This window comes from Chiloscyllium plagiosum, chromosome 3 (genome assembly GCF_004010195.1).
Source record: "Chiloscyllium plagiosum isolate BGI_BamShark_2017 chromosome 3, ASM401019v2, whole genome shotgun sequence".
Taxonomy (NCBI): domain Eukaryota; kingdom Metazoa; phylum Chordata; class Chondrichthyes; order Orectolobiformes; family Hemiscylliidae; genus Chiloscyllium; species Chiloscyllium plagiosum.
In genome coordinates this window covers 130278048-130289038 of record NC_057712.1, presented here as the reverse complement: position 1 = coordinate 130289038, position 10991 = coordinate 130278048, and the positions used below count along the sequence as shown (strand labels likewise).

Below are 10991 nucleotides of genomic sequence, written 5' to 3'. Positions count from 1 at the left end.
GGTAGGTTCTTTATTCAGCGAGTCGTGAGTTCATGGAATGCGCTGCCTGTGGGAGTGGCAGAGTCAGAATCATTGGCGAACTTTAAGTGGCAATTGGATAGGTACATGGATGGGTGCTTAAGCTAGGACAAATGTTCGGCACAACATCGTGGGCCGAAGGGCCTGTTCTGTGCTGTATTGTTCTATGTTCTCTATGTTCAGTAGCAGTGGTGGACTCTCCCTCTTTATGGGCATTTAAGCGGGCATTGGATAGGCATATGGAGGATAGTGGGCTAGTGTAGGTTAGGTGGGCTTGGATCGGCGCAACATCGAGGGCCAAAGGGCCTGTACTGCGCTGTATTTTTCTATGTTTCTATGTAACTGGCTCAAAGGTAGAAGACAGAGGGTGGTGGTGGAGGGTTGCGTTTCAGAGTGGAGGCCTGTGACCAGTGGAGTGCCACAAGGATCAGTGCTGGGTCCTCTACTTTTTGTCATTTATGTAGATGATTTGGATGCGAGCGGAAGGGGTTGGTTAGTAAGTTTGCAGATGACACCAAAATTGGAGGTGTAGTGGACAGCGAAGAGAGTTACCTCAGATTACAACAAGGTCTTGACCAGATGGGCCAATGGGCTAAGTGGCAGATGGAGTTTAATTCAGATAAATGCGAGGTGCTGCACTTTGGGAAAGCAAATCTTAGCAGGACTTATACACTTAATGGCAAGTACCTGGGGAGTGTTGCTGAACAAAGAGACCTTAGATGCAGGTTCATAGCCCCTTGAAAGTAGAGTCGTGGGTAGATAGGATAGTGAAGAAGGAGTTTGGTATGCTTTCCTTTATTGATCAGAGTATTGAGTACAGGAGTTGGGAGGTCATGTTGCGGCTGTACAGGACATTGGTTAGGCCACTATTGGAATATTGCATGCAATTCTAGTCTCCTTCCTATCGGAAAGATGTTGTGAAACTTGAAAAGGTTCAGAAAAGATTTCCAAGGATGTTGCCAGGGTTGGAGGATCTGAGCTATAGGGAGAGGCTGAACAGGCTAGGGCTGTTTGCCCTGGAGCGTCGGAGGCTGAGGGGTGACCTGATAGAGGTTTACAAAATCATGAGAGGCATAGATACGGTAAATCGACAAAGTATTTTCCCTGAGGTGGGGGAGTCCAGAACTAGAGGGCATAGGTTTAGGTTGAGAGGGGAAGATAATAAAAGGGACCTAAGGGGCAACTTTTTCACACAGTGTGGTGCAAATGGGACCAGATTAGGTTGGAATATCTGGTCGGTATGAATGATTTGGACCAAAGAGTCTGTTTCCATGCTGTACTTCTCTATGACTCTATAACCCAAACAAACAGTCTAAATTATCAGCTAGTGGGTTGTGGACTAAACATTTCTTGGGATAATGCTGTATTCTCCACACGGCAAGAGGATCTTCACAAAGGTAGGAAATTAAAGGTGGCTCACCTTTTGGCAGTTTCTCTATGTGTTTTTGAATTTCCACATCAACAGCAAAATGTACATACATATCTTCTTTTCTTGTAGCAACTGGTGTATCTTGTACAGGAGTGAGATCTACCCCATTGATATCTGTAAAATCAGGTATTATATTTATCTGTCATTTTAACGAATTAGAATTATACGGACACCAAACTCAATGTAAAATCCTACTGCATTACCTTTTACACTGACTGTTACATACGGGTCAATACATTGTCCTGCATCCTTCAGACCAATTTTTTCTATTTTTATAGTGAGCAGTGCCATGCCTGGCTCTGATGGTAAGCGTGGTAGAAGAGTACCTGAAGATAGACAAACATTCGTTATTATATTAGTCTCTCATGGATTTGTTGTGGCATCAACTTATAGTCAACTATCTGAACAAAATGATAAATCTGTCATTTAAATCTGTCATTAAATGACATCCTATCTGGTTTCTTAGAAGTCTAAAGACACTAGTCTAAAGATCCCTGCTAATATTTAGAAATGAATCAATATATAAAACATGAATTGCTAGATAATAGTGTCCAATTATTTGTGGGCAGTTCTCATGTGCCATTTTGAAACTATCGTGCAACAATGACAACTTCAAAACTCACTTCCTTGACTGTAACAGAGAGTTTGGTTACCCTGACACTGAAAGATGTATTATGCATGCTAGTGCTATCCTTAAAATCCACATTTTCCTGAAGGGCTTATATGCTCCTTTGATGCTGCCTGACCTGCTGCGCTTTTCCAGCAACACATTTTTCAGCTCTGATCTCCAGCATCTGCAGTCCTCACTTTCTCCTAGTTAAAATCCACTTGGACAAGCAGCATTACCATTCTCCTCTGAAGACTTCACGTATACAGTTTAAGCAGTATCAATCAGGCTTTTCAAAATGAGGAACACTGCAACCAGCTCTCACACGGTTTTCTGTCTCAACTGCCAAACTTTAGACACACAATATGATCATAAGATTACAGGAGCAAAATTAGCATATTCGGCCCATCGAGTCTGCTCTGCCATTCATTCATGCGTGATTTGCTTCTCAACCCCATTCTCCTGCCTTCTCCCTGTAAGGAGAAAGTGAGGACTGCAGATGCTGGAGATCAGTGCTTAAAAATGGGTTATGCCCAAAACGTCGATTCTCCTGTTCCTTTGATGCTGCCTGACCTGCTGCGCTTTTCCAGCAACACATTTTTAAGCCCTTCTCCCTGTAACACTTGATCCCCTTAACAATCAAGCACCTATCTCGGTCTTCAGTCGACAGAATGACTTGGTCTCCTTAGTGCTCTGCAGCAATGGGTTCCACAGATTCACCAGCTTGTGAGTGAGCAAATTCCTCATCTTAGTTCTAAAGGATTATCCCTTCACTGAGGCTCTGCCCTTGGGTCCTGGTCTCTCCTAATGGAAACATCTTCTCCACATCCACTTTATCAAGGCCTCTCACATTCCATAAGTTTCAATGAGATCAGCCCTTATCCTGAACTTCAAGTACAGATCCAGAGTCCTCAACCACTCTTCACACGACAAGCCCTTCATTTCCAGAAGCTTTCTTGTAAACCTCCTCTGGACCCCTCCAATGGCAGGACACTTTCCCTTAGATACAGAGCTCAAAGCTGTACACAATGTTCTAAATGTGGTCTGACCATAGCCTTTTCCAGCCTCAGCAGCAGATCACTGCTCTTGTATTCAAGCCCTCTTGAAATGACTGTGAGCATTGCATTGGACTTCCCAACCACCAACAAATTGCATGTTAACCTTGAGAACCCTGAACTTGGGCTCTCACGTAATTTTATGTTTCAGATTTGTGGAGCCTTTTCCTCGTTTCGAAAATAGTATATGCCTCTATTCTTCCTGCATGACCTCACACAAGACCACATTTATTCCAGCTGCCACTTCTTTGCCCACTCTCTTAGCCTGTCCAAGGCCCTCTGCAGCCTCTCCCTCCACCGGAGTTTGTGTTAACTGCAACCTAAGCAAAAATGCCCTCAGTCCTTTCGTTCAGTTTGTTAATGTATAACATGAATAGTTACGATTCTAACACTGACTCCTGCAGAACTCCAGTCGTCATCAGCTGCTATCCTGACAAAATCCCCTTTGACCCCACTCTCTGTCTCTCAAGCCACTCTCAGACAACAACTCACCGATACCCAGCATGAGCAAAACCAATGCAGTGTACAAACTCCCATGCAAGGACTGCACAAAACACTACATAGGACAAACAGGAAGACAGCTAACAATCAGCATCCATGAACACCAACTAGCCACAAAACGACACGATCAGCCACACACGCAGATGACAAGCAACATGAATTTGACTGGGACAACACTACTATTATAGGACAAGCCAAACAGAGAACAGCCAGGGAATTCCTAGAGGCATGGCACTCATCCACAGATTCAATCAATAAGCACGTCGACCTGGACCCAATATACCGGCCACTGCAACGGACAGCTGGAACTGACAACCGGAAGCGGCAGATTCAAACCACTACAAATGCCGGAGGAAAGATCACAGAAGCGCTTCATAGGAGGCTCCCAAGCACTGAGGATGTCACCTAGACAGGGGATGAAACGTCTGCAACACAAATTCCCAGCTCGGCAAACAGAACCACAACAATAAAATATTGGTGATGGCTGAATAGATTGAGTGCTTTAATAAAGCATACTATATACTGTTTTATTGGGCAAGGAAGTTATGTTAAAACTGTAGGGAACACTTTCATAGCCTCATGTCAAGCGCTGGACGCCACAGGAGTTGTGTGAAAGGAGATTATAGCTTTCACATCTTAAGTGCCCAGAATTGGGCAATACATCATGAGGCCCATTCACTCATTTATAAAGATTCATCACAAACTTATTTTCTTTTGTATTCAAGACCTTTATTTATGAAGCCCAAGATCGCATATCCCTCAACATTAATCGCTTTTCCAGTCTGCCCTTCCTGTGTAAATTATTTGTGCACATAGGTCCTAAGACCCTGGATCCCTCTCTCCCTGTCCACTCCCACTTCTTCCAATTAAAGTGTATCACTTTACAATGATTTGCATTAAACACCCTTCGGCAAACATCTGACCATAACATCAGCTTATCTACATCCTCGAAGTCTAGCACTACTTTCTTCAAAATTAGTGATATTTTCAAGTCTTGGTCTTTTAATACAGATGTGAAAAATAAGTACTCCCCAACTTATTTTTAACTCTTTCTCCTTGCTGCTTTCTTACTGCTGACCTAAACCTTGAAATAATACTATGATTATTGCCCCAAAATGTTACCCAGCTTAAAAACTTGATCCATTGACCCATCACCATCTCCAAAATTAGACTCAGCAATGTGCCGATTGAAGTCTTCAAGATATTAACAGGAAAAGACAGGGTAAATAAAGATAAACCATTTCCATCGGTTGGAGAACTCTAGAACTAGGAGGCAGTGACTAAAAATTAGGGTCAGATTGTTCAGGAGAAGTGTTAGAAAGTACGTCTAAATGCAACAGAGTGGTAGAAGCCTAGAACTTTTCCATAAATGCTGAATCAATTGTTAATTTTAAATTGGTAATAGTTTTTTTTGTTAAACAACATTATTAAGGGGTATGGGCCAAAGGCAGGTATATGAAGTTGGGCCACAGATCAGCCATGATCTCACTGAATGGCCGATCAGTCTTGAGGGGCTGGATGGTCTGTTCCTGTTTCTATGTTCCTTGCAAAGTTAGAAACATATTGATGTGGAAAATCTCCTGAACACACTAGATATTCTTCATGCTCTGTTCATTACACAATAATTTCTTTTATCAATTGGAAGTAAAAACATCCTACAGTAACTACTCTCCAATTCTTGCATCTCTTGTGATTACATTGCAAATATGCTCCTGTATATTTTTGCCACTAGCTGATGGCTTACAGAATATACCCAGTGGTTTTGCAGTTCTATTACTACTTAACTCCAACCAAATATATTTTGCCCTTTACTGTTTAGGACAATTTTTCTTCAACGTTACCCTTTTATCAATATTGTTACCCATCTCCTTTCTTTCTCCAAGTTTCTGCAACATCTTGTATTCCTAGATTTTGGATTAGTGGTGCTGGAAGAGCACAGCAGTCCAGGCAGCATCCAATCGTCGCTGTCATCAATCTTACCATCTTGTATTCCTAGTCCTGTTCTTTTTTGAGCCAAATTATCACAAAACCATATATCCAAGCAGCTAGCTGAACCTGCAGTTCAACAACTTTGCTTATCTCACTTCAAAAGGAGAAGATGACAGAGCAGTTTATGCAGGAAATGGAGGTGTTGTTGGGCTGGGAGTGAGTGACCATCAGCAGGTGCGGGGGCGATGAATTCGCAAGTCAGGATAACGTTTTAGGTCAGCTATACAAAGAGTAGAAGCAGGAAGACTGGCTTTTGAATTGCAACAGTGGAACAGTCAAGTTTAATAGGATTTTAAGAAAGGAAGTCAGGTGATGTTAGAGGTGCAAGGAGACTGTCCAGTTATCGTTAAAATAATTTTAAAAGATTAAAGTTCAGCAAAATATATTTGACACTGTAGAAATAACCAAACATAATCAGGTATGCAAAGCAGCACCATTACCTTCAGCAGCTCCTGAGGTTACAATACAGCACATGCAGGTCAGAAAGCGATGAGTTGACATGATCAAACCATGCAGATGAAAGACAGGATTATGTATTAATGTATCAGATGATTACAACCTTCAATTCCAATATACACATCAAGCTATATTAAGACAATGGACTTCAGCTAGTGGGTATTCTGGGATAGATCCCATCAGGACCCGGAGCCTTATCTATCTTAATACTTTAAGACTGACAACTCCTCTTCCCTTTTAACAGCAACTTGGCTTAGAAACCCAACGCCCACTAATTCCTTCTATTTGGTGAATACTGACACACTACTTGTTTAGGACCTCACCTACCTCTTCTGGCTCCACACATTGATTGCATCCTTTGTCCTTGAGTGGGCCATCCCTTTCCCTGGCCCTCCTCTTGCTTTTTATTTATGTATAAAAAGCCTTTGGATTTTCCTTAAGCCTGTTTGCTAACAACTTTTCATGACCCCTTTTAGCCCTTCTAATTCCTTGTTTAAGTTCTTTCCTATATTCCTTATATACTTCAAGGGCTTTAACAGTTCCCATCAGTTCCCCAGAGACTAGAAAAAGTCAATGCAGTAAATGATAGGGTGCACAACAGAAACCCAAATATACTAATCAATGAACAGATGGAAAAGAACATTCTATGGCAAATGGAATGAACACACAAAGTTATGAATGTATTTATCATTATCCAGCCATCTATCACCATTTATATAGTAGCAAAAGATGCTGGTTAAGGCAAAGATAACTGGCTGTTTGTTTGTCTCAAATACATGTCATAGAAATTAGTGCAACTGTTACAAATTTTTAAAAATAACAGCTGTATGGTCTTAACAGTTGAGACAGAAAGATCAGATTGAGACAGCTGTGTTCCTAAGGAAAACTCAATAGATTGGTCCTCATGAAGAAATTCTTCATTTGTAGTGTGTTTGTTACTGACACTATTGTTAAAACCACACTAGGTGAAAGTGAGGACTGCAGATGCTGGAGATTAGAATCGAGAGTGTGGTGCTGGAAAAGCACAGCAGGTCAGGCAGCATCTGAGGAGCAGGACAGTCGACTGTTCAGGCAAAAGCCCTTCACACCAGGATTCAATCCTGATGAAGCATTTTTGCCCAAAATATCGACTCTCCTGCTCCTCGGATGCTGCCTTACCTGCTGTGCTTTTCCAGCACCACACTCTCTATTCTAATCTCCAACATCTACAGTCCTCACTTTCGCCTAGTGGTTTTAACAGTAGTGTCAGTACCAAACATACACTACAAATGAAGAATTTCTTAATGAGGGCCAATTTATTGAGTTTTCCTTAGGAACACAGCTGTCTCAATAATCTGATCTTTCTGTCTCGCTCTAGAGAAACTTGTATTGGGATTCCCTTACACTGAGAAGAAAGGGAAAACCTCTGGAGAAAGTGTAAACAATGGTCTCAGTACCTTGACTGCACACGTCTGGGAAGGGCAGAGGCAGACTGAGTACTGATGTAATATCCTTTTTTAAAAATGGCTATGACAGTTAAACTTAGGCTCCTGCTGCACTTACTATAAGTCAATATGAAAGAATGCAGATGGGCCATAGGAAAGAGGATTCTGAATAAGGATTTACATGGCATCAAGTGCAAGGAAAAGAACACAAGACTTATTGACAGCTCAAGGGTTGAAATGTCCTTCTGTGGAGATAACTCTTCAATAATATTGCCCTGCTATGAAGACGGCAAATCTTAATTGCAAAAGGGTGGGATAAACGAGGAGGATCTATAACAAGCAGGATAGTCTACACCTGAACCAGAATGGGACCAACATCCTCCATAGGAGGGGTTGGTAGTACACTTGGCAGGAGTTTAAACTAGTTCAGGAGACGGGGGTCTCAGTGAGTCAGTTCAATACCAACACAGCATAACTTAGAAAAGAAACCAAGACAGAGTTAGTTCAACTATAAAGGAACTCAGTGGAGTAAGGAGAGGCGAGATGGCCTCTACTTTAATGGCAGGAGCATTATAGTTAAGATAGAGGATTCAAGGATGTGGATTGACACATGGAACTACAGTACTGTTGCCATCAGAGAGATGTGATTGAGGCAGCGGTAGTACTGGCAACTTTACATTCTGGGGTATAGGATCTTCAGGCAGGAGTGCAAAAGTGGAGGCGGCATAGCATTATTAGTTAGGGAGTCAGTCACTGTAGGAAGAAGGGATGATATTTGGATATGGTGATAAATGAGGCTTTGTGGGTAGAACTTAAAAATTAAAAGACCCATAGAGTTATAAAGGTCTACAGCATGGAGACAGGTCCTTTGGCCCAACTTGCCCATGCTGCCCAGTTCTCAAAATTAAACGAGGAGATAGTGAGAAGTGCAGTTGTTGGAGAGTCAGAATGGATAAAGCGTTGAGCTGGAAAAAGCACAGTAGGTCAGGCTGCAGAGGAAGAGGAGGGGAATCAACGTTTCAGGTCAGAACCTTTCATCAGGAGCCCAGAGCAGACTCGAACAGCCAGTGGCCACTTTGTGCTGTAGGGATTCTGTGATTCAACGGCTGCAAAGTCCTTGAGAAGTGAGATGGTATTGGAGGTCTTGGCAGATTTCAAAGTAGACAAATCCTCAGGTCCGGATCAGTTGTATCCCATGCTGTTGTGGGAGTTAAGGTAGGAAATGCAGGGTCACTGAACCAAATTTTATCATCCCTGGCCACAGGGGAGTTGCCTGAAGACTGGAGGACAGCTGCTGTGGTTTCACTTTACAAGAGTAGTAGAGGTAATCAGGGAACTACAGACCAGTTAAGTCTAAAATCAGTGGGAGGGAAACTATTGGAGAAAATTAATCTCCATTTAGAGAGGCAATGTTTGATCAAGGATAGTCAGCATGACTTTGTCAGAGGGAGGTCATGCCTAACAAATATGGTCTAACTTTTCAAGGTGATGTCGAAGTACTTGGTTCAACATGGGACAGTTGATGTAGATGATATGGATTGCAAGGCCTTGGACAAGGTGGGACACTGATAAAGGAGACAAAAGCTCATGAGATCCAAGTTAAATTAGCAAACTGGATACAAAATTGGCTTGGTGATAGGAGTCAGGTGGTGATGGTGGTAGAAGGCTGTTTGAGAGACTGGAGCCCAATGTGCAGACACAGAACAATACAGTGCAGAACAGGCCCTTCGGTCCTCGATATTGCGTCAACCTGTGAACTATTCTAAGCTCATGCCCCTGCACTATCCCATCATCATCCATGTGCTTTATCTAAGGATTGTTTAAATCTCCTTAATGTGACTGAGTTGACTACATTAGCAGGCAAGGCATTCCATGACTGTACCACTCTGCGTAAAGAACCTGCCCCCTGACATCTGTCTTAAATCTATCACCCCTCAATTTGTAGTTATGCCCCCTCATACAAGCTGACGTCATCATCCTAGGAAAAACACTTTCACTGCCTACCCTATCTAATCCTCTGATCATCTTGTATATTTCTATTAAATCCCCTCTTAGCCTTCTCCTCTCCAATGAGAACAAACCCAAGTCTCTCAGCCTTCCCTCAGAAGACCTTCCCTCCAGACCAGGCAACATCCTGGTAAATCTCCTCTGCACCTTTTCCAATGCGTCCACATCCTTCCTGTAATGGAGCGCCCAGAACTGTACACAATATTCCAAGTGTGGCTGCACTAGCGTTTTGTATAATTGTAGCATGACAACAGCATCAACCACCTGGGTGGCAACTTTCAGGGATCTATGTACATGGACTCCAAGATCCCTCTGCACATCCACACTACCAAGAATCTTTCCATTGACCCAGTATTCTGCCTTCCTGTTATTCCTCCCAAAATGAATCACCTCACATATATCAGCATTGAACTCCATTTGCCATCTTTCTGCAGTTCATCCAAGTCCCCACAACCTGTAACATTCTTCCACACTGTCCACTACTCCACCGACTTTAGTGTCGTCTGCAAACTTACTAACCCATCCACCTACACCTGTGTCTAAGTCATTTATAAAAATGACCAACAGCAGTGGTCCCAAAACAGATCCTTGTGGCACACCACTAGTAACTGGACTCCAGGCTGAATATTTTCCATCAACCACCACTCGCTGCCTTCTTTCCGAAAGCCAGTTTCTAATCCAAACTGCCAAATCACCCTCAATCCCATGCCTCTGCATTTTCTTCAACAGCCTACCATGTAGAACCTTATCAAAGGCTTTACTGAAGTCCATATACACCACATCATCTGCCTTATCCTCATCTACATACTTGGTCACCTTCTCAAAAAAACCTCAATGAGGTTGTGAGACATGACCTGCCCCTGCAGAAACCATGTTGACTATCTGAAATCAGATTGTTGCTTGCTAGATTATTATAAATCTTATCTCTTATAATCCTTTCCAAAACTTTTCCTACAACAGAAGTAAGGCTCACTGGTCTGTAATTACCTGGGTCATCTCAACTGCGCACATTTACAATCCTCCAGTCCTCTGGCACCAAACCTGTAGACAATGACGACTCAAATATCAAAGCCAAAGGCTCCGCTATCTCCCAGAGAATCCTCAAATAAATTCCATCTGGCCCAGGGGACTTGTCTACTTTCACTCCTTCTAGAATTGATAATACCTCTTCCTTACCAACCCCGACTCTTTCTAGTCTAATACAGAACATAAAACAGTACAGCACAGAACAGGCCCTTCAGCCCACGATGTTGTGCCGACCACTGATCCTCATGTATGCATCCTTAAATTTCTGTGACCATATGCATGTCCAGGAGTCTCTTAAATGTCCCCAATGACCCTGTCTCCACAACTGCTGCTGGCAACGCATTCCATGCTCTCAACTCTGTGTAAAGAACCCGCCTCTGACATCCCCTCTATACTTTCTTCCAACCAGCTTAAAACTTATGACCCCTCGTGTTAGTCATTTCTGCCCTGGGAAATAGTCTCTGGCTATCGACTCTATC

At 42.7% G+C, this 10991-nt stretch overlaps 1 protein-coding gene across 2 annotated transcripts in view; it reads right to left on the bottom strand.

The window, feature by feature from the left end:
* aida (axin interactor, dorsalization associated) overlaps positions 1-10991 on the bottom strand; it is a 97795-nt gene that overhangs the window by 15059 nt on the left and 71745 nt on the right. Inside the window, exons 7-9 of one of the 2 annotated variants that reach the window (XM_043687334.1) lie at positions 6040-6051; positions 1651-1773; positions 1439-1561 (exon numbers count right to left, since the gene is read on the bottom strand). In XM_043687334.1, the coding sequence (XP_043543269.1) occupies positions 1439-1561; positions 1651-1773; positions 6040-6051 (258 nt within the window). The remainder of the gene's footprint in view (positions 1-1438; positions 1562-1650; positions 1774-6039; positions 6052-10991) is intronic. The other variant, XM_043687335.1, reaches the window with a different exon arrangement.